The sequence below is a fragment of the Herpailurus yagouaroundi genome, unplaced genomic scaffold (assembly GCF_014898765.1).
Source record: "Herpailurus yagouaroundi ecotype Mexico unplaced genomic scaffold, PumYag 193, whole genome shotgun sequence".
NCBI lineage: Eukaryota > Metazoa > Chordata > Mammalia > Carnivora > Felidae > Herpailurus > Herpailurus yagouaroundi.
In genome coordinates, this window is record NW_024412424.1 from 7,720,836 (window position 1) to 7,742,728 (window position 21,893).

General features: G+C 56.3%; 1 protein-coding gene and 1 long non-coding RNA gene across 13 annotated transcripts; one reads left to right on the forward strand and one right to left on the reverse strand.

The window, feature by feature from the left end:
* Positions 1 to 8,099: 8,099 nt before the first annotated feature.
* Positions 8,100 to 21,506, reverse strand: MST1R (macrophage stimulating 1 receptor). Of its 12 annotated transcripts, none has more exons than XM_040445413.1 (20): positions 20,131 to 21,506; positions 17,078 to 17,266; positions 16,869 to 16,997; positions 16,521 to 16,691; positions 16,056 to 16,216; positions 15,527 to 15,692; positions 15,277 to 15,413; positions 14,685 to 14,846; positions 14,495 to 14,588; positions 14,127 to 14,336; positions 13,880 to 14,026; positions 13,638 to 13,800; positions 13,390 to 13,491; positions 13,108 to 13,314; positions 12,665 to 12,745; positions 12,332 to 12,513; positions 12,139 to 12,248; positions 11,708 to 11,873; positions 11,164 to 11,300; positions 8,100 to 8,683 (listed from the first exon to the last, which is right to left on the reverse strand). In XM_040445413.1, the coding sequence occupies exons 1-20, from the start codon at positions 21,361 to 21,363 to the stop codon at positions 8,428 to 8,430; spliced, it is 4,203 nt and encodes a 1,400-aa protein (XP_040301347.1). In that variant the 5' UTR covers positions 21,364 to 21,506; the 3' UTR covers positions 8,100 to 8,427. The 12 variants fall into 12 exon arrangements, with proteins under 12 accessions (XP_040301347.1, XP_040301355.1, XP_040301354.1 ...); XM_040445421.1 differs by having other exon boundaries at positions 13,108 to 13,311; positions 13,414 to 13,473; positions 14,127 to 14,339; XM_040445420.1 differs by having other exon boundaries at positions 13,414 to 13,473; positions 14,127 to 14,339.
* On the forward strand, positions 17,192 to 19,685 carry LOC121011219 (uncharacterized). Its single transcript, XR_005781542.1, has 2 exons — positions 17,192 to 17,280; positions 19,192 to 19,685. It is a non-coding gene; the product is annotated as an uncharacterized LOC121011219 (long non-coding RNA).
* Positions 21,507 to 21,893: the final 387 nt, after the last annotated feature.

Consider the following 21,893-nt stretch of genomic DNA (forward strand, 5'->3'; position numbering starts at 1 on the left):
GGCTTAAGGCCTGACCCAGGGATGAGTTCCAAGTATGTGACTCAAGGGCCTTTGGTGGATTAAAGCCCCTTTACCACTCAGTCCTGGGAGACAGAAGAGGGTGAGGGGCCCAGCTCAGGCCCATGCTCCTCTCCCCCATGTTCCCTGGCTCCCACTCCAGGGACAGCAGCTCCTTGGCAGTCTTTCTGCTCCAGATGGTTCTCCTCTGCCTGTGCCTCACAGAGCCCCCTCCCCAGAGCCACATGTCTTTGAAACCTAGAACCAGTCTGTATCCCACAGAGGTGACTATGGGAGCCACAGGGGTGGGGTGGGGCCTTTGTTCAGAATCCTCAAGTCAGAATGTTCTAGCTCTTGTCACATTGTGTCAACTTCTCCTTGGCCATGAGGGGGGCAGGGCACTTGGCATAGGGCTAGGCCACAGTGGACACAAGGCCAGCCAAGTGGCAATTACAGAGGGGGCACAGTAGGGATACAGGGGACACAGGGCTGGCTACAGAGTGGAGGTATGGTTGGTGCAGGACTGGGCATGCAGTGGGCACAGCTGTATATACAATGAGGACAAGCTGGATAAAGGACTGGACATAGGGTAGGCACATAGGAAATGTAAGCTATTAGACTGGGTGGGCACTTTCACCCTTCATTTCTTAAATGGGCAAACATAAGGCAGGGAGGGGTGGGACCTGCCAGGACCACCAGCACCAGACGTGACCTACTGCGACACAAGACAGGCCTAGGCAGCAGTTTGGGGAACCACCTGTTAACCACAGGCCTAGTCTGGAGGTTCTGACCTGAGGCCGCGTCAGTTCTCCTGCCTCCTGCCAGCTGTCAGCTCTGAACCTCTTCCATCTGGTCCCCAGGGCTATGTCCTTTCAGGCCTCAGTCTTTCTGCCCAGGAAACAGGTTTGTGGAGAATGCAGCTGTAGGCTCGTCCTCTGAAGCAGTGTTTTCACAAAGGTTAAAAATAGTACTTACAGTTGGCAGTGGGGTGTGAAACGATGTGACCGGGGACTAAGGCTAGCACTGTGCTGCAACCGCACCTTCTTGACGCAGCATGGGGCAAAGCCTGACTCAGCCACGTTCAGGCCCCCCAGGTCCCCTCCCCTCTCCCCAGATGCTGCCTTCAGTTAAGAATGGGGACAGATTTCTCTGAACACTACTGTGTCACCACACACTGTGGCCCAGGAAGGTGGCAGAGCCGAAGGGTCTGTGGCCTGCGTGTGTATACATGCACACGCACATACATGCTGAACACTATCAACTTCATTCATCTCTTGCCCTGAGCAAACTGCTTTTTCCCCAACAACAGAGATGCTGGTAGCAGCCTCTGGCGCATGTGCAGGCCTTGAGCTGGGCTGAACCTGGGAGGGCTGGGGAGGCATGGAGGGAGGCCCTGAGAGCCATCCCTCTTCTCCTGCAGAAGTGAGGCATAATCTTCCTTTCCAGGGCTGGGAGCTTTGTGAACAACTGACCTGGGGTTGTTCTCCTGAGGTAACCTGGGGAAGGGAGCAGAGCCAGCTGAAGGATGTGGGCCCATGAAGGAAGGCCCAAAGAAAGCAGTCCTGAGAGAGGAGAAAGCTCTTCCCCTCCTGGGAAGCAAACACCCCCTTATAGCAACAATAACGACGACTGATACCGATTGGGCTCTTCTTCCGAGCCAGGCGGTGCTGAATGCATGTAACCCAGCCTCATGATAATTTGATGAGCCGGGCACTACCATCCCTATTTTACGAATGAAGAAATCAAGGCACAGAGAGGAGAAAGAATTCACAGAGGTCTTAGCTAATTAGTAGTAGAGCCAGAATCTGAAGCCAGACCACCAGGCTCTGGCCCACTTCAGAAATCTATGTACCACCGCTGGTTACCATGCCTCGGACTTGTACGCATGGACCCTGCTGGAAAGCAGTCAACATGCCTCCCTTCTGAGTGCGGCAGCCCCAAGCCCCCACCTAACCTGTGTCCCACATGAACCTTCTCCTCCTCCCAATAGCTTAGCAGGTGGCTTAAGCCTGGGAGGACCATTTTCCCTAATGGCACCTCTAAGCCAGTGGCCTCCCAGGAGCCTGGCAGTGCTGAAGAGGGGCCAGCTACACACCCTGCTGAAGCAGGCTGAGTCCTTTGTACTCAGAATTCTGGGCTGGTCAAAGCCCAGTGCATTTCATCCAGGTAAAGGGAGGGGCAGCAGGGCAGCCAGAGAGGCTCCCAGGCTGGACCCCTTCTGCCCAGCCCCCAGGGTTCAGGCAGGGACATTGCCACTGTACCCCTCCCCCCTACATGTTTTTAAACAGTCTCTCCCCACGAAGAAGGGCATCCAATTCTATTTCTGATTCTGGAAAGTGAGGAGGGCCAACATGTTGCCATGGCAAACTAGAGAGCCCCTCCTCGAGGCTGAGCCCATTCCCCAGGCTGAAGGCTCTCTAGGATGGAGGGGCCAAGAAAGAACTGAAAGGAGCCTAGTCTGAGGGCAAGGCCATAAGGAGTCTCCTCTGGAGGGCAGGTCCTGACATTACCTCTTCTCACACCTCACCTGACCCCCTCTGGGCAGACTTTGCGGAAAAGGCCCCAACTCCCATGGACAGGGTCAGATTTCAGGAGATGGAGTCAGGACGCTCTGAGAAACCATTCTTTCTTGTGGATCAGGCTATAACCCTCCCACCTAGGAGGTCTTGAGGGTGGAGGGCAGAAAGGGCACCAAGGGGAGAGGGAGGGTTTCAGGACTAGCCAGGTCTCCCAGACCTGATTCTCCAATGCAGATGTATTTTTGGCTTCTTTGTACTCTCAGGAAACAGCTCCGTCAAATCCTTGGCCCTGCACTCCTCCAGTCTACCTGTCTTCCCCCTCCATGTGCCCAGGGAAGACTCTGGATATCGCCAGAAAATCTAGGATCAGAAGGAACCTTAGAGAGCTCCCAGTGGAGGCAACCACTTGGTAAATAGAGTAAAAGGCAAGGCGTGTTTCCTGAGAGATTTATGCCCACTGTCCAGGGTCTCATACTCCAGCCATTCTGCCCCAGAGGGTGCAGCTAGGTAGCATTTAGACCTGTGAAGGGAGGGCATTCCACATAGGAGCACAGCCCAGGTACAGGAAGGCTTCAGAAAAGACCTAAAAGGATGTTTTGACCCAACCCTCTCTGGGTAGTGATGGGAAACCGAGACCCCCACAAAGGAAGGAGGCATTCTTGGTCTCCTGGCTCCACAAACAGCTCCACAGTGCTTTCTCTGTATTTTCCTCTCCTGACTCTCTACTCTGGGCCTGTCCGAATGACCCATGAGCACTAACTTCCGGCTTCCCTGAAGTCTCTCCTGGCCAGAATTCACCCATTCCCTAGAGATAGCCGACCCCTCCTCCTCCCTGGTCCCCATGCCTGACCCCAAAGGGAGACAGCCAAGGGTTCAGAGAACAGCCCTAGGGGAACCAATGGTGGGGTGAGGGGTGATAATCTACTCCTAATCTGGGATGTGGAATGCAGATCCAAGAGTGCCGGGAGGATGTGGCTTTTGAGCTCTAAGGCACAGGGAAATTTAAATAACAGATGTTTAAACAACCTTCCCTGCAAGCCTCGGTGCAGTGACCCCTCTGCTGTAATGTGTTACAGCTTAAAAATAGCCCACAATGAACTGCTTGAGCTCCAATTGACTCAAGCTTACGTAACTCTGCGTGAAAGATGGCCAGCCGCACCAGCCTGGAGGGAGGGCAACGGCAGAGACACCCTGACTGCTTCGGGGCCAGGGCAAGCTCCTCACCGTCCCTGGGAGCAGCTCCCCAGCCAGGAGCCAGCATAGGTGGGGGCAGAGGAAGTGCTGCCAGAGGCATGCATAACTTCATGACTATTGAGAAGAGACCTCCAACCACATCTGCAGAGGGGAGGTGAGATCTGCCCTCCCTCGGGGTCCTTGGAGAACCCGGGCCCAGTGGAGGGTGGGGGCAACTTTAAGAACAGATGGCTGGGTCAGAGCCCATGGGCAAGGAGCCATGTGGGAAGGGTGACTGGGGCTGCCCAAAGGATTCCTTTCCCCCTTTGAAGAGGGAGCTCCCCAGCTTGGAGGAAATGTCAGCATAATCGATGCCTGGCTGGAGCTGGCACTAGCACAGAGTCCAGGAGTGACGCTGACTCCTTTGGGACCTTTGGGACCAGACTGCACTGGTGGGACTTGTGACATGAGAAAGCGAGCACTGGCTTCCAAGCAGACCGAATCCTGTGCCCTTGGCTGCCAGCTGCTTTGAGTCCCCTGCCTTTCCTGATATGTTCCCAGATCCCAAGTGCCCAGTCCAAGACATTCCACAAGTGTGCAGGTGGCTAAACCAACCTAAAAAGGAATAGAGAGGAGAGAAGGCAAGGATGCCCCCGGCATTGAGAGCCTCTGGTGCTCCCTCTCCTGAGCAACTTCCCTCAGCTCCCACCACCTGAGTTCAAAATAGGCACTACCGTGGGCCTTGCCTCTGAGCTTCCACTGAGCGACAGTGAGACTGGTGACGGCTAAATATAAGGGCCTCCTGTCAGGACCCTCTGTCTGGGCTGTCAGGGCCACAAGTACCTCTGCTTTCCTGACAAGGTCAGGGCTGCCAGATGGGAGGAGCAGAAGTTGCAGGGGAATGAGTAGCAATGGTAGGGCAGACGCAGGTGCTGGGATCCTCATCCTACAAGAGGAGAGTGTGGTGGTGTTGCCTCCCTCTCCAGGCAGCACTGCCATCCCTGCTAGACCTACCATGAATATCCTGGAACTGGAGGCAGAAGATGTTCGGGGCACTGAGGGGGATAGAGAACAAGATGCAGAGGCTGTCGGGGAGGCTCAGGAGCTGAGAGTTCCTATCAGAGACAGACTGATTGGGTGGGTGGGTAGCAGGATTCAGGAGAAACAGTCATTTTTAAGGGGGTCTGAGGATATCAGTGTGAGGTGGCTGGGATCCAGGTGCCACACCTATGTTCTGAGCTGGGTCAGGCAAGCTCTGCCAGCTGCTGGGCACCACCTGCCAAGTTTTGGGCCAAGGACTCCCACCAGGGGAGGACCAACTGTGAAGGCCATGCTCATGCTCCAGGTCACCATCCTCAAACCTGAAGAACCCAAGCCCAGCCATGAGGCCACCTCAGTCAGATGTGAATGTCACAGCTGCCCAGGATCTCCTGGCATCTACACTCATTGGGTTAGAAACTCTAGCTAGAGCAAACCCCAAAGGAGTAGCAGGAGAGAACGAGGCTCAGCAGGCCCCTGTGCCAGATGGGGAACACCGGGGGCCCTTCACGGAGTCATCCCCACTCCTCTGGGCTGGCGTAGCCCCACCTCTTGGCTAGGACCCTCATCTGGGCAGAGCAGAGGCTCTGAGTGAAGAGACGCTCAGTTCCTGGGGACTTCACAGAGGGGAGTTTTCCAACGCCACATGGAGTAAAAGGTGTTTCTCGTTAGGGCCTGGTAGATAAGGCTCAGTGCTCAGCTACTGATTCCTGGGACTGCTTCTCCCCAGGCAGAGGCAGTAAGTGTAAGATGCAGCCTGGGCCTCTTGGAGCCTCAGACACTCCCAGCAGTGCCCATGTTTCCCCCGACCCACTCTACAGGTAAAGGGAGTTAATTTCTGAAGTAGGTGGAGCTCTGGCCTCAGGAGCTGCATTGAGGGAGTGACTGGTGAGGCCAGTGTCCCAGGAAGATCTCAAAGTTTGGAATGGGGCAATATCTGGGGCCCTTGTGTGTGACCCCAGAGGGCCTTTGGGTCCCTGGGAAAATTCTCTGAAAGGCTGGGACTGAGGCATAAGGAGGATCTCAGACCAGACTCATCGTCCCCCATCAAAGCGGGTGGTCTACCCCATGCATGCTCTCCAGGTGCCAGACAACAGTGACACCAATGGGCGGTCAAGAAGCTGTGAGTCATCTGCAGCTTCCTCAGCCCCAGCTCCCATCCTAGCCTCCCTCCAGCCTTTACTGGCACCTGTTGCCCCCAGCCCCCCCCTGGGCTGTGATAGGGGGAGATGAGGCAGGGGAGCTGGTACCTTCTTTCCACAGCTCATGGTGGAAAGACTGGACTCCCAAAGCCCTAGAAGAAGCCTCTGCTCACCCCATCCCATCCTAGTGGTGGGCCTAGGCCCACCATGGCCACCAGTAAACTTCCCCTTGCACCAGCCACCCACCATGCCTGAGATACTAGTCAGGCCTCCCCCAGGGGAAAGGCAGCTCAGCCTTCACTGGCTTGGAAGCCACTCAGAAACGTTCTAGGTCCCCCAGCCCATCTGGGGCCTAGAACTAACCCTCCCTTCTTCTTCTCCCTGGTGGCCCAGTCAGGAATTTGAAACCCTGAAACAGTTCCAGTTTCTGACACTCCAGCTGAAATTGTGACTATTCGGGTGGCTCTGAGAATGGAGCTCAGAGCTTGGGGGCTGCAGCACTGGGAGGGGGTGCAGCTGTGCCATGATCCAGGAGCCCAAGCACCTGCTTAACTAGGCCCCTTCCCTGGAGAATCCTGGGAAGCCCAGAGGCCCAGAGGCCCTTGGCTCAGAAATATGTCCAAAGCCCCACATTCTGGCTGCACAGGAGAGCTGATACCTGGAGCTATCCTCCATCTGCCTTCTCTGAGAGGCCTCTCCTGCTAAGCTCCCCTCCCAAGCAGAGACCCCTTCTTCTCCAAGCCCCTCTCTTATGAGCAGATGAGACAGTGGTCCATGAGTTTCAAGGGCTCGGTGGAGAAGGAGCCTCAGTCCAGCTTCAGAGAGGCCCCTGGGCCTTCTCCTCACTCCCCACCCAGGGCGGGGAGCTCTGGATGACGTTCAGATCCCCAGCATGAGGTCAGAGCAGGAGGACTGCAAGTTGGAGGGATGGAGACAGCCCTTTCCAACTAGTATGGCGACTATGGCTGTCAGGGGTACTCTAGGACATTTCACTCATCTCTCTTGTAGCCTCAGGGTGACACAATTGATTTCCCCCCACCACACACACACAACATGCACACACAGGGACCAGGGGTCTCTGGCTGAACATGCAAGGCTATAAGACATCCTCTATGACTGAGTAGGGATCAGAGGTACAGTGGTAAACAGGCAGATAGAGTCCATCTCTCCAGATCAGAGACCCTGATCTTTGGAACCCTGCACTTGAGCAGAAGATCCCCTTTTAAGCTTTACCCACATGTCCTCAGGATCCTTAGTCTCCCCATGGCAGGGCCTCCTATGGGTAGAGAACAGTTGGGCAGCTCCAGTCCCAAGGAAACCCCCACTCTATTTACCAGGGAGCTCTTGCTTCAAACCCAGTGTTACATGTGTGACAGGGCAAAAAATTGGCAACTCACAGGAGAGGGAGCTTGCTCCCCTTAGGATGAGTTGGGGTCTCCCAACTGGTGGGAGGGAGGCTATAGGGGTCCTGTGTAAGAGAGAAGAACTACCATGATGCATGCCCTGGGCCCAGTCACTGACATCCAAGCTGTGCCCTTAGCATCAAGGGTGTGGGAGAAGAGTGGTACAAGGAGGAAACTGTTCTCGCTCTCCAGTGGAGTCTGCCCCTCTAGTGGCTATTGTGCAGTGGTCTTGACAAGTATAAATAGCCTGGGCAGTCTAGCATCTTGAAGCTGGTGCCTTAAAAGGCTGGTGAGGCCTTGCTGTTGGCTCATCTCTCTCAAGGCTATAAGGGCAATGCTGGTAGGCTTTGAGGTAGGGGAGCCAGTCTCTATGTCCTGACAGTGTGTGTGTGGGGGGGGGGGGGAGCTGCAGGCAGAGTAGGAGCCCTGAGAGCAGCCGGGGCCTGGGGAAAGGGACAGACATGGGCTGGGCAGTGGGAGAAGCCATTCTGACTACTGCATGCCTGGGTACTCAACTCACCCCTCTTGGTTCCATCAAGAAGTCCCCAGGGCCCTGTAACCTGAATTAGCACCTTGCCCTACCCTTCCTGTTCTCTGGAGCCTTCTTACTGATCCAACCCCTTTCCAGCCTCAGAGTCTTTGCATGTGCTGCTCACTTTGCCCAAAACTGTCTTCCCCCACCTCTGCTTCTGGCACAGTTCCTACCTGACAGGGTTATAGCAGAAATGTCACCTCCTGGGGAGGTTTCTTTCACCTCTATTCTCTCTCTAAAGCTGACCTCCATTCCCTCAAAGCAGCCTGTCTTTCTTTCATAGCATTGACCACGATTTGCACTTGATGATTCGTTGGTTCATTTACTAGTTCAAGGGCCAGTGTCTGTGCGGTCACTGTTAAGTCCCCTGTGCCCAGAAGGTCAAGCACACACCAGGTATGCTGTAAATACTCCTCGCATCAAGGATCATTCTCACTGCTCCCTCTCTGGAGTGAAGGGACAAGTGCCTTGCTCCCTCCTGTCACCCCTGAAAGTTAAGGGGGCAGGGACAGGGCAGAAGCCAGCTCAGGCTGCCCCTGGCCTGGCATGGCCTAGAGACAGTTTGGGATTAACTCCCTGGCTGCTAGGCAGGTCCAATCCCTGGGGCCTGCCTAGGGCAGAGGTCACGTGGGCTGTGGTGGCTCTGAGGAAGGCCAGGGCCGACGTGCGATCCTGTGCACAGGTGGGGTCTGCGACTGTTCTGGGTGCATGTTTGCCTCATCCGAGGCACCAGGACCCAGGTTCACGTAGGCTGCAGGCAGCTGCACGTAGTGGTCCCCAAGCAGCCTGGCCGCCACGTGCTCCACTTCCTCCACCAGCGCTGAGAATGTGGGTCTCCCTGCAGGGTCCGCAGCCCAGCAGCGCTGCATCACTGCGTACCTGTGGGGAGAGGGGCATGTCAGAGGCAGGGCACATCCCCACCCAGAGATTCCAGGCTGCCCACCTGCTCTTAATCCTCTGGCAGGCCGCACGGGAACGAGAACAGGTAACAGGGCCTAGTGCAGAGCATTGCCCAGTCAGAGGCAGCTCTTCTCAGCATTGTGATTGCTGTTCCAGTCTTGCCTCCCCACCGTGGCAGAGGTTGAATTGCCCCAGGGATTAAGAGCTTGGACTCCTGAGCCCGGTGTGACCTGAGCAATGTGATCTTGGGCAAGATTCTTAACCTCTCTGTGTCTCTGGATCCTTCTCTGATCACAGAGCTGTGGCGGCATAGGGTGGGAGGATGCCTGTGAAGCACTTACTTAGCTTAAGGTGCAGTTCACAGGCTATCAGTTATCATCTTAGGTCTTCTAGGAAGGGAGCCCATGTCCAGTGAAATGGAGATTAAAAGTCCTGAGACATGGACATGTGGGATGCCCAGCCATTGTTTCTGTGGGTTTACCTGGTGGGCCCCAATACATGCCTCTTCATCTTGGAAATGCTGCCTCTGCCTTAAATGACACTAAGTGCCCTACACACAATAATCTCATAATTCTCAGACTCTGAGGGTGGTACTGTCATCATCCAAACTTTACAGATAAGGAAACTGAGGCCTCAAGTGGAAAAGAGACTTGGTCTGGTCTAGTGGATGCTGTGATGGTCCACCCAGATCCCCCTTCATCCTCCCAGTGGGTGCTGCTGACCCTTGGCTAAAGCCCTCCCTAGGAATCACCCCAGGCAGAAAGTAACTGCCTCCCCCAAGCTCACACTATGACCAGTGACTTATTAATGTCCAGTACAAGGACCTGGCCCCTTGATCTAAATTTCGTAAAACTCTGGGGCTCCTGGATGGCTCAGTTGGTTAAGCGTTTGACTTCAGCTCAAGTCACAATCCCGCAGTTTGTGGGTTCCAGCCCTACATTGGGCTCTGTGCTGACAGCTCAGAGCCTGGAGCCTGCTTCAGATTCTGTGTCTCCCTTCTCTCTGCCCCTCCCCTGCTCACACACTATCTCTCTCTCTCTCTCTCTCTCAAAAAACATTAAAAGGGGCACCTGGGTGCCCAGTCGGTGGTCAGTCGGTTAAGCAGCCGACTTCAGCTCAGGTCATGATCTTGCAGTTTGTGAGTTCAAGCCCCACGTCAGGCTCTGTGCTGACAGCTCAGAGCCTGGAGCCTGCTTGAGATTCTGTGTCCCCTCTCTCTGCCCCTCCCCTGCTCATGCTCTGTCTCTCTTTCCCCAAAATAAATAAACATTAAAAAGCTTTTTTTAATTAAAAAATATAAAATAAAAAGATACATATATATGTGTGTGTGTGTGTGTGTGTGTGTGTGTGTGTGTGTATATATATATATATATATTTCTTAAATATATATATATATTTCTTAAAACTCCAAAGAGCCACCCCAGATCAAGCAGCCCCCTGGGCTATAGCCCAAGGATGGGCTATAGCCTCTGCGGCATCTGCATGGCAGCCCAACTTCTCCACCTGCCCAGTCCTGCTTCCCTGGACTCTCTGCTTGCCTGGCTCTGACTGATCCTTTGGTTGACCTGGAAAGGGACCCTCTCTGGGCCTCAGTTTCCTCATCTGTGGACTGGTTCCACCAGCATTTGGGGCTGGGAGAAGATCACAGTTGCCATGGTAATAGTACTCCCCACTCAGAGGACTCAGGTTCCCCCAGTCTATCAATAAACTCCCTGTATATACAGCTCCAGGTGAGAGTCTGCTTCAGGGAACCTGACCCAGGGGCAGATGGGTAGTAAAGATGATTTCACTTACTTCAAACCAGAGGCATTAGTGAAATGAATAATAAAGATCAAACCCAAGGCAGGCAGGGGCTGGGAAGAAGGGTTACTCGTACCCTTCTAGAGCACAGTCTGAGATTGGAATCATCAACTACCTTTACCTGTGACCTGGTTCTTCCTGTTCTAACCACAAAGATCTGGGCACAGACAAGGCACGTATACTGCTTCTGAAGCTGAACCCCGGCACAGACCCACTGGGCAGGCACAGTGACTGTTTCATAGTTGTCACCATGCCTTGGGATCAGGGAATCTGAAACTATATCCAGTAGGGAGATGTTGGGGGTGGGGGCTAGTGTGGGAGCTAATGGAACCTCTCTTTGAGGTTAAATGAATGGAAAAGATGGAAAACAGGCCCCCCTTAGCGGGGGTGGGGTGAGGAGTGCTGAGAAATCAAATCACTGGCCTCAACCCAGACTCTGAGTGGGGAGTACTGTTACCATGGCAACCATGATCTCCTCCCAGCACTCAGCCCTAAATGCTGGTAGAACCAGTCCACAGATGAGGAAACTGAGGTCCAGAGAGGGTCCCTTTCCAGGTCAACCAGAGGATCAGTCCGAGAGCCAGGCAAGAACACTGTCTCCTGTCCCTTCCTTGTCTCTGGGGCCCAGCTCCCTCCCACTACCACCTCCACATACTCACAGAGAATCAGGACAATATTCAGGCTGGGGCAGGCGTCGACCCTGGGCCAGGAAGTGAGTGAGGTCAAAAGGGTCAATGTGGGGGTATGGTGGGGCGCCCCGTGTCAGCAGCTCCCACAGCAGCACACCAAATGACCACTGTGGGAAGGAGAAAGGAGACTCAACTCTTACCCCAAATTTGGGGATAGGTGGGCCCCCCAGGTCCTCTATCTCTTAGAGTCCTCCAGCTGGAAATCAATCAGAGCCCGCTCCTCAGTATCTCACACGCATCTTTCCTCAGTCTCCTCTCATCACCAGACCCTGCCCAGAGTTGGGCCTGTAGGCCCTGTATTGTCTGCAAGGAACCAATGAGTTCAGAGCCCCCTCTTGCCGTGGCAAGAGGGCTCTATCTTAGACCTGCTCAAGAGGTGGGCAAATGGGCTGCGGGGGCTGCTCAGCTTAGGGATTCCCTGGGCTCAGATCATCATCTGGACCTAAAAGGGCAAGGCCAAGTGCTCTCCCAGGACACTGAGGCCATGTGGACTCTGGGGCAGGTGGGGCCTCACCACATCAGACTTGGTGGTGAATCTGTAGGTCTGCAGGCTCTCCAGTGCCATCCATTTGACAGGGAGGCGAGCATGGCGATGCTGTCGAACACTGTAGTACTCCTTGTCCAGGATACCACGGGCCAGGCCAAAGTCAGCCACCTTGACTGTGAATGACTCATCCAGCCTGAGAGCAGGGGATCATACTCAGGACTGGCCCCCACCTGGCCCTAAACCCATTTACTCCAGGCCTTCACAGGGTTTCAGAGCCACTGTGTCCAATCTAAGCCTGCACTGGGCAGATAGGAGAACTGAGGCCCAGAGAGGGGAGGACATGCCCAGGGCTGCACAGCAAGGGCTGGAGCGTGGGCCCTTCCCTGAGATGCCTTTGGGCAGCTGTGCACCCTGGTGCCCTGCCCCCTTCCTTCACCCCAAATGCTCCGGCCCCTCACATGCAGTTCCGAGCAGCCAGGTCTCTGTGCACAAACTTCTGCTCTGCCAGGTACTCCATGCCACGGGCTACCTGAAGGCCGAAGCTGATGAGGTCCTTCACCGTGGGGTTCTAGGGGCACAGGTGGGTCGGTAGGCAAGGGCATAGCAACTCATCCCCAGCTGCTGCCCAAGTCTCCTGACCCGAGCACTGACCCGCTGGGGTGAGCGGATGAACTGAAGCAGGTCTCCATGATGCATATAGGGTAGCAGCACCTGGGGCAGCCCTTCAGGGGGCAGCACAATACCGATGAGAGCCAGCACATTTGGGTGGTGCAGACCACGCATGAGCAGCCCCTCGCGCAGGAAGGCCTCCACCTCCTGCACCTCTGTGATGCCTGTGGAGTGGCTTGAGTCAGACTCAGGGCAGGAAGACCCTTTGCCAGGGTCAGATGGAGAAATGGAGAAGAAAGTTCTCCTGTTCAGGGTTACTCAGCAAGGTGGTAGCACAGCAGGGACCGGGATCTTCCTAGCCTCTTCCCTACTTACGACTCAGCGACTTTATGGCACAATGGATTCGATTCTGGTCCTTGTCTGTGTATTCTCCATGGTAGACAACTCCAAAGTGGCCTGGTGAGGGGGAGATGGTGAGAGGGCCCCAATGCTCAGGGTGCACACCACACCCTCTCATTGGCAACCAAACCTCAGAGCACCAACTGGCCGATGTGATATTAAAAACAAATAGCAGCTACATAATGACAGAGCCTGCACCCCTCCCATGCCTACTTAATCTGCACCAGAATCCACTGAAGACAGAACTAATTACTATTTCACAGATGAGCAAATGGAGGCTCAGAGAGGTTACGTGGTATTCCCGAGGTCACAAAGGTTGGTGGAAAGGCCAGAGCAGAGTCCTGCCCAAATGCCCCTTGAGTCCATGTCATCTCAGGACTCCATCTCTGCCCCAGCCCCACCTGGCTTGGCCCCCATACCTTTGCCAATGATTCTGTCCCTGTGGGTGACCACCTGCTCATGTGAGATCAGCACATCCTTGACCTCGGTCAGGAGTGCAGAGTCTAAGTCCCCAAGCTGGATGGACTCTGTCTGCAACAGTGGGACACAGGACCCGTCCCCACTGTCTGAGACGGATGCTTTGTGGCTCTGTGTGGTGGAATCCAGACCATGAGTGGCAGGGGCTGCTGTGGAGGAGAGGAAGTGAGGGGCCTGTGGAACAGAGGGTGTGGCCCCAGCTTTCAGCACCTCCCCCGTCTCACCAAGGCCATTTCTGTAGTCAGAACCTGAGCGGAGTGCAGGCAAGGGGATGGCTCCAGTGGTCTGGTCCAAGGATGCCAGGTCATCTAGGTTTGGAGAAAGGACTGTGGAAAGACAGCCCCTGGTGGCCAGCCTCTCCAAACTCAGTCCCCAGGAGGTATGGGCAGACCTCCAAGGCCTGGGCAGAAAGAGGACTTGGAGATGCCATGGTTTGGTATAGGCCAAGTCAGGAGGGGAGTGGAGAGCTCACCCAGTTGTTTCCTCCGCCAGTAGTTGAAGATCAGCGCAGCGGCCAGTGCAGCCACAAGCAGGAGCAGGGCCAACAGGACACCAAGGAGTAGCCTCTGTGGGACCCCCTCTGGGCCTGGCCGTATCACCCTGCCCAGGATGTGACATCCATCATCCACACAGACCTGGGGGCAGGTGGCAGCTCAGGCCCAGCCTGCAAGCCCTGGCCCATGTCTCATGTGGAGAGCCAGCTGAGCTGCCTACCTGCAGTGGGGCTCCATCCTTGTCAAGTTGCAGGGAGGAAGGCAGAGGGCAGATGACCACATCCCCCCGGAGCTCATGCTGGCAGCTCTTACCACCCACGGTCACGTTCACGTCCACACAATCAGCCACAGCGCCCAGCCCAATATACTGCAGAGAGTCATAAGGACTGGCCAGTGCCCCCATCTCCTCTGGGCAAGGCTTCAGCCCTAACCCTTCACCGTCCCTGGCCTCCATCCCCCACACTTACCTCAAACTTAACAGCGTGCTCCTCAGGCTTCAGTGGGGCAAAGTCAGTGGTGGGTGGATGGGGTGGGGGCAGGAAGCGAAAGCCGGGCTGCGTGAAGCCAGCAGCTCCATCCCCCCAGGCACTCAGGTTCCCTGTTACCCACCCCTGGGGGCTTCGGACGATATATTCTGGCAGGCGGCACCGATGCTGCTCCGGGAGGTGCCCTGTACACTGCTAGGGCCCATGCGAGAGTGGTTAGCTAGGCATCCCACCTACGGCCACCCCAGTCTCCTCAGCCCAGCACGGGGTAGAGCTAGAACTCAGAGGATTGATCCAGCCTTCCTCCCTCCTGGCTAGTGTCCATTTGGCAGCTGCCAGTGACAGCTCACCCTGTTTTCCACTGCCATAAGCCCATCATGGAATGACAGCACTAGGTGCCACGCTGAAGTCAGATGCTGGCCATGGATGGTGACATGGGAGCCACTGTGGAGGAAAGCAATGTGGTGGGCTTGGGGTGCTCTCTGAGGCTGCCTCCCTCATTCCTTAGGAGACCAGAGTGGGCAAGGGGGTGGCACTTACATGTAGCCACAGTTGGGGCTGATGCCCAGCACAATGGGGTCTTCCAGGTAGTGGAAAGTCCAGGAGCCTGGCACCACAGCGCCCCCCACCTGCAGGTGAATGGGAACCCTGGCCATAGCAGCCCCAGGGGGCGTAGTACATAAGAGCTGCCCCTCGCTGACCCTGCAGAACGGGGTGGGGGTAGGGGTGGGAGGATTGGTCTCAGGATCACCCTTCAGGTGATGGCCAGACCCACCTCCTTTAAGGTCTGCCAATCCCTCTCAGTTCTTCTGTTGGTCATCTTCCCACCCTGCCCATTATCAATGAGTCTGTTTGAAGACAGGGTCTTTAAGGCTTCCAAGAAGAAGGCAGGGCAGAAAATGTTCCCCAAAGCCTTGTCTAGAGCCAATTAACTCTGTGATGGGCTCTCTCACCATCCCCAAACCACCCGTGGGCTGGAGGGGGCAACAGACCCTTCCTCCTGGACCTGCTCCCTACACTGACCATTTGAGCGCTGCTCTCTCTGCCCTGGTAGGATCCAAGGCCCACCTGGTAAGGGCTCCCTGAGTGGGGAGCCCTGTGGCCTCCCCTCCCCTTGCATGTTGGCACTTACTGTTCCAGTGGGCACTCAGTCCCATTGACCAGCACCATCTGACTGGTGCCTAAAGACAGGCCTTGGCCTTCAAAGGTGAGGCGGGTGCCCCCTGCCCGTGGGCCAAAGAGGGGTTTTACTGCTGTCAGCACTGGCTCCTAAGAAGACATAGAGGTGGCTTAGCTTGGCATAAAAGGCCTTCCACTCCAAGCCCTTCCTTGCCCACATTGCCTGGCTGGCCAAGGGTACAGACAAGGCAAGGTGGCCTCACCATGAAAGAGAAGCCTTGCAGCATGGAGGTGCCATCCACTTGGAAGTGCTTGCCTGGTGGCATGTTGGTCACAGTGAGGCTGATGTTGGCGGGCCCGGCTGGCTGCATGCCCAAGGGCTCCAGCTCACACTCAAGCTCCTCTACAAAGTCTTTCCGGGGCACTGGGCTAGGGTACCAGGGGAACCCAAGGTCAGCCAGGGGTCACACAGGCCTGGCTGTATGCCTGCTACATACCACAGGTCTCCTCTGAGCCTGAGGATGGTATCTCTTTACTCGTGCCTTCCTCCAAGGTAAGCAGGATCTGGTGAGGCAGGGACTAACCTTGCCCAGTTCCATGACTCAACAGACAGGTAGGGCATATGCAGGCTCAAGCAGGGACAGAGAGGTCTCCTTAGACACCAAGCAACCAGAGTCACTGCAGTTTGCCTGATATCTCCTTGCCCCCAGTAAGCAGAAGACAGGGTCTCACAGGGAAGGGGCTGCTTGGTCACCCCTGTCAGGGACAGGAAGCGCAGAGGCCAGCTTGTACCTGAGGTTTGGGCTGTCCTTGGGCAGCAGTCGGCAGGGACTTTGGCCCACGGTGACCTGATGGGTGCCCTCAGGCACCAGATCAGCAGGGCGCAGGTAGAAGTTGGAGCCACACAGGGTCAGCCTTGTGCTGCCCCTTAGGGGTCCACTCTGGGGGTAGAACTGAAGAGAGGGAGAGAGCCTGAGTCCCTGTGTGCATCCGGGCTCTCAGCTGTCTGCTTTTCCCAGGGTTTTCTGCTATGCCCCTTGCCTGCCCTCCCTCCAAGTCTCCTAGGTCACTTGTAGTCCTCAGTCAGGCACTTTTCTGCCTCTAAGTCTTTGCATGTGCCATCCCCTCTGACAAGAATACCCTCCTTGTTGATATTGGGGACATTCCAGGCCTGAGGATCATGGTTAACACATGCTGACCCCCACTCCAGGCCCAGCTTGTCCCACCCTTACCTGGGCCCTGCCAAGCAAGTCATACCTCAGTAAGCTCAGGTGGACAATGATCCTGTTGCCAGGAGCCAGGACACTCCTTCTGCCGGCCACACATGCCCCCACACCAGCCACAGCCCATGAAACGCTGTGCCCGCAGACAACTCCCACAGGTGAGGAAGTGGTGGCAGCCAGGGCCCTGGATAGGTACCTGGAAGACCTTGGAGTGGCAGAGGGGTGGTTCAGAGGTGGCTGGAGGGAGAACTAGACCCAGAGACTGCCTGGTCCCATTGTAGGTCAGGGTGGTGAGACCTGTATGTCAGTGCCTCCCTGGATTAGATGGGGAGGCTTTGTTTCCACGGCCCTGGCCCCAGGCCCTACCCTAGTCCCACCTTACCTGCTCCCCAGAGGAAAAGAACAGGTGGTCTCCAAGGCGACTGACATCTCGTTGTATGGGCTGCCTGTTGCCACCCAGTGAGAAGTTGGACACATACAGCAAGTAGTTGAGAGATCTGGCCAGCTCCACCTGGGATAGGTTAGCTGTGAGCAAAATGGAAATGGGGAAGGGGACCCAGGAACAAGGACCTGTGGAGATGGGGGTCCTACCTGCAGGATGCGCCCATCAGTTGTGCCCATGTGGGCCACTGTGACATTGTCAAGGCGTGTCACATGCAGTGCAGTGACCTGTACTGGTCCTAATAGCCCGTTGAAGAGGTCCACACGTGATAGGCTGCTGCTAACCAGCAGAGGAAAGTGATGGCAGCTGGTGTTGGGGCTGGGGGCCTCCAGGCCAGGCTGAGGAGAGTCGGGTAAGGAGTCAGGGCTCATCCTCACACATTGACCCCTTGGGATCTCTGTCAGTGACCACAGCAGCCCAAACCCCCATCCCTTACCTGACTTGGCTAGATAAGACTCCAGGTCTGCCACTTACCCACCCCCTCCCAACTATGGGGCTCTCAAAGGTAGTAAGTCCAGGAAGGAAGGCCCAGGCTGGAAGGCCAGCGTCTGCTATGCCTTGCCCTGACCTGCCATGTCCATTCTGATAATGACTTAGAGTCTCACAGACCCAACCTCATTCTTGCCTCACAACCACTGTGTAAAGTGGGTGCTTTCAACACCCCTATTTTGCAGATAAGGAAATGAGCTCAGAAACCGTTTGGTCACTTGTCCAAGGCCTTATAGGCCCTCAGGAGAGGAGCCAGGCAAGAAGTCTGAGCTCTTGAGCAGAGTCCTCTTCTGCCCCCTGCTGGTTATTCCCTGTACTTCAGCAAACCCTGTCCCCTTTGGGGGCTTCAGTTTCTCTCCAGCCTAAGGTGGCTAAACTCTGAAGTTAACTGGCCAGCATGGGGCTGGTAACATGGTTCTTCTCCCTGAGACTCCAAAGATCTTCCTGTACCTCCAGCTGCAACCTGAATCCCCTTCAGATACAAAAGGGAAAAACCAAGGCCTGAAGGCTAGGCCCCAGGGATTGGGAAACACCTGTCACCTGTTCTTAATAGGAAGGTGTTTTGGGGGACTGCACTCAAGGCACCAAGGCAGGACTGTGGAAGCTTCTGGGAAATCATATCAGGGTATGATGCAAGGCATTGGAGCTGGGTGCAAAGCACAGGCAGGGCTCAGTAGCCTTGGGGCTTGCCACATTCCCTTGCCAGCCATGGGGCTCCCATCAAACCAAGTATGCTTAACCTAGTCCTGAGACCTCAGTGCTGATCAGGAGCCCTGGGGGTGCAGAGCTGGGCACAGAAATTCCACACACCCTAGGTCTGTAGCCTGGATGGGTGGGAACTGGGACTCTGTCCTCATTTGTGGCAGGAAAGGGGCCTGACCTTAGCCGGAAGCCAGCGGGTGTTTTTAGCATGACTCAGGAACAGGTGGGGCTGAGGGGTGGCAAAGAGGCCCTACCCTGATCAGGACCACACCCCTGTCTGCTTGCCCCTGGGTCCTAGGACTTAGCTCTGGGTTTTCAGGTTTGTCTATAAGCCAGCCTGTGGCTCCTAAGAGCATGACTCAAGTGTCCAGTGCCCCACAAAGGAGGGTGACTGCTCCAGAGTCAAATCCCACCTGAACCCATGGAAGGCAGGTGCCAGCTAAGAGTCCCACAGGCTTCCTGAGGCCAGCCACAATCAGCACACAGTGGGTGTTGCCCTGGAGGCTACATGCCCAGTCACTGGACAAACACTGTACAGGCTGGTTCACACACCTCCCTGGCCAGCTTGTGGGCCATCTTGAGATCAGTCCTCCTCGAACCTAGCACTGCCAACTCATGCTGGATGTCTTCTGACCCACTGACCACCAGCCAAGTCCGTGAGAGGTTCAGACTCCCCCAGAAGGAAGAGAGGAGGGCAGGCAGGGCTGCCCAGGCCCTGACGAGGGCTCTCCCCCCCTAGGGCCTCCTCAACCCAGATGGACTCAGCTGAGGGAGGGAGGCTGGAGATGCCCTACTCTTCACTGTTCGTACATTCTCCTTCCACCTCTGAGGCATTAGTAAGAGCCAGAAAGGAGTCAGTGGGGAACGTCACAGAAGTAGCAGAGCCACAGAGCAGCCAAAGACTCAGAGCAGTGACTGTGAGTGAGCTCACTGAAAGACCACTTATCCAGTGCTGTTCACCCCATTGTCTTGGTTTTACCTCTTACAAGCTAGGGTAGGACTGTTTCCATGGCTCTCAGTTTGGGTTTTGTCCTTAGCATTTTAAGGAATGTCCTGTTTGTCTCTGTTCCAGCTCCCTGACACCATGGCTGGAGAGAACCTGGGTAGGGTCTGCTGGGAAAAGCCCCTAATTCAGCGATGGCCGGGAGACCTCTTACTTGGGGTGAGATGGGGAACTAGAGCAGGGCCCCAACCATAGTGAAAGAAAGTCTGGGACTCCTTCATGGTGAACCACTTCCAACCAGCCCCTCCTAAGCTTTTACTCATCCCCAGATGTTTACAGTTGTTTGCACAAGACTGGGGTGAGCTTCCTGGAATCTACTAGAGCCAAGTTGCCTTCCCACCATGTCCTTGGTCCTCCCCCAGTCACTCCACAGAGGACAATCAGGGACGAGTGTGTCTGTGAAGCCCAAGCCATGCAGGCTCTCTGACAAGCCCCCAAACTTCCAAGGCCCAGGAGGCTCCCTGGAATGGGGTGGGGGCATCCTCTGACAATTCCTGCCCCACCCTCTTTGGAAAGCGGAACAAAACAGTGCTTCCAAAGGGAAAGAGAAACTGTGTTGGTGAGCAGCCGTATCTGTGTGAATCTGTTAGCATCTGCTTGTGTGGGGGGCTGTTTCTCTGTGTATGTCCTTGAGGGTATGTGTGGTGGGCAGGTAGGAGGGGATCATTGTACCGGAGTTAGGCAGTGTCTCTGCCAGACAGTTGTGATGCAATCTGCTTCTCACACAATCTAGGAAACTACCTAAAAAAATCAGAGGCCATAGTACCTAAGAGAGTGAAAGAGCAAAATGGAGGAGAAACAGAGACTAGTCTGGCTAGTAGGTGAGCCTCCAGTATAGCCTGTGCTTGGCTGATTCCTTCATGCCCTCCACACCCCCACCTGCCCCCAGCACTAAGGAACTGGGTGGAAGAGAAAACGTCTTCCTTCCTGCCCTTCTCCCTCCCTCCCAGACCCTCTTACTGGATTCTACCACCTGCTCACAGGTGAGGGCCCCTTCTTTCTGCTCACCGGGTTGGGGCAAAAACTAGGCGACTGGAAGAAGTCGAGGCCTCGCCGGATGCCAGGGAGGACAGGAGGCTCACAACAGCGCTCCACACCATGCTCGATGAGAGTGTCCACTAGGTCGATGGGAAAGGCACAGACGACAGAGTTGGGATTCACACTGGGACTGCTGTCTCTGCTAGCCACGAAGACGCCAAATAGCACTTCTTGGCCTTCAGCGATGCTCAGCTCAGCAGCTAGCTTGCTGCCCACTGGAGCTGTGTGGGCCGCCCTCAGCACTGGGTAGGGCTGTCCTCCCTCAGTGGCCCCGCGGCGCCGGCGTTTGGGTGCGAATCGGCAGTCGAGAACGAGTTCGCGGTAGTCGCCCAGCTCGGGCTCAGCAGCGCTGAGCCGTGCCAGGCGTGTGTGCAAGGCTTCCGGGGCAGCTGCCACGCTGGGCCGCTGCACCTTCAGGAAATAGACAAAGGCTCTGGAGCGGAAACTGTACACGTACTGGATAGGATAGGAAGCGAGGTGCTCCGGCAGCACGGACAGCGCGGCAAACCCCGGTGCGAATCCTGAGGCATCGGCCTTGAGGCGCCGGATGGACACTGAGCGGGGGCTGAAGCTCGAGGCCACCGTCTCATCCAGTGAGGATGCCACGTAGAAGTAGGAGGCATGGCCCTGCTCAACCACGGTCACGAGGGTGCCCAGAGGACTGGCCACACAGTCAGGGCAGTCCTCGGGCTGGTTGTGGTTGGCGGAGAAGAGGCAGGCTGGCGGTGCCAGGTGCAGGGCTGTCCCTTGGGGCTCTAGCTCGTGCAGGAAGCAGCGCCCATGCAGGCTCGAGCCACAGCTGACTAGTGCGGGCAGAGCTGGCTCCAGCACCAGCACCTGTGCATCTGTGTCTCCTTGCGGGCTGTGGGGGCCCGGGCCACAGGCCGCACACGTCTGACAGCCCGGGTCTCCAACAGGACCTGTGGCCAGGCTCTCTACTGGCTGCAGGCCAGGCCCAAGCACGTGCAGGCGATTGCGTGTACCCACAAACACGGCACTCCCGTCCCTGCCGCCCTCGTAGGTCGCTATGGCCTGTACCGGACCTCCGGCCGAGAAGCTGGGCACCTTGTACTCGACGTCAAAGTCGCGCAAGGCGGCGTAGGGGGTGCGCGGACACTGCCAGGACTCTCTGGCCAGCAGTGGTGGCAGCAGTAGCAGCAGCAATAACAGTGAAGGCTGTGACGGCGGCGAGAGAAGCTCCATCGAGGCCCACCTGGGTCCCTGCAGGGACTCTTGGAGGCCTGGGCCTGGCTGGGAGCAGACTCAAGGTCCCGGTTGGGACCTGAGTCCGCAGCCGGTCCTGAAAGCCCTCGGGCAGCTGACCCACCCCCAGCGTGATGTCCAGCGCCCTCCCCTGCCCTCGGGTCTGAGCACCTGGCACCAGGTGGACATACACACCGCCAGTGAACGAAGAGGTCCCCTCACCTGCCTGCCCCAGCTGCTGCTCCAAGCAGGCACTCTGAGCAAAGTCGGCAGGAGGACGCAGGGCGGGGCTGGCGGGGCCAGGGTGCGTGGGCGGAACTGTGGGCGGGGCCCGTTGAAGGCTCGGCCTAGCCAGCCCCTCCTCCCACCCGACTCTCCAGGCCTTCGAAAGCCTGTTACCTACACCTTCTCTTGGGGGCGTTTTTCTCAGTGGCATGTGGTGAGTGTGCCTGGAGTGGCCCAGAGAGAGGTAGGAAAGTCTGAGCCTTCCCTTCCCGCCGCTCACGACCGACTGGGCTGAAGTGAGGAGG

What these genes read in the sequence shown, in the direction of transcription:
- MST1R (XM_040445409.1), bottom strand. Translation starts at nt 21,363, where the DNA reads ATGGAGCTTCTCTCGCCGCCGTCACAGCCTTCACTGTTATTGCTGCTG. An exon ending in CTGGCGGAGGAAACAACTGG is followed by an intron (nt 13,492 to 13,637) that starts GTGAGCTCTCCA and finishes GTCTTTCCACAG; the next exon opens with TCCTTTCTCCAAACCTAGAT. An exon ending in TGCCATAAAGTCGCTGAGTC is followed by an intron (nt 12,514 to 12,664) that starts GTAAGTAGGGAA and finishes GCCACTCCACAG; the next exon opens with GCATCACAGAGGTGCAGGAG.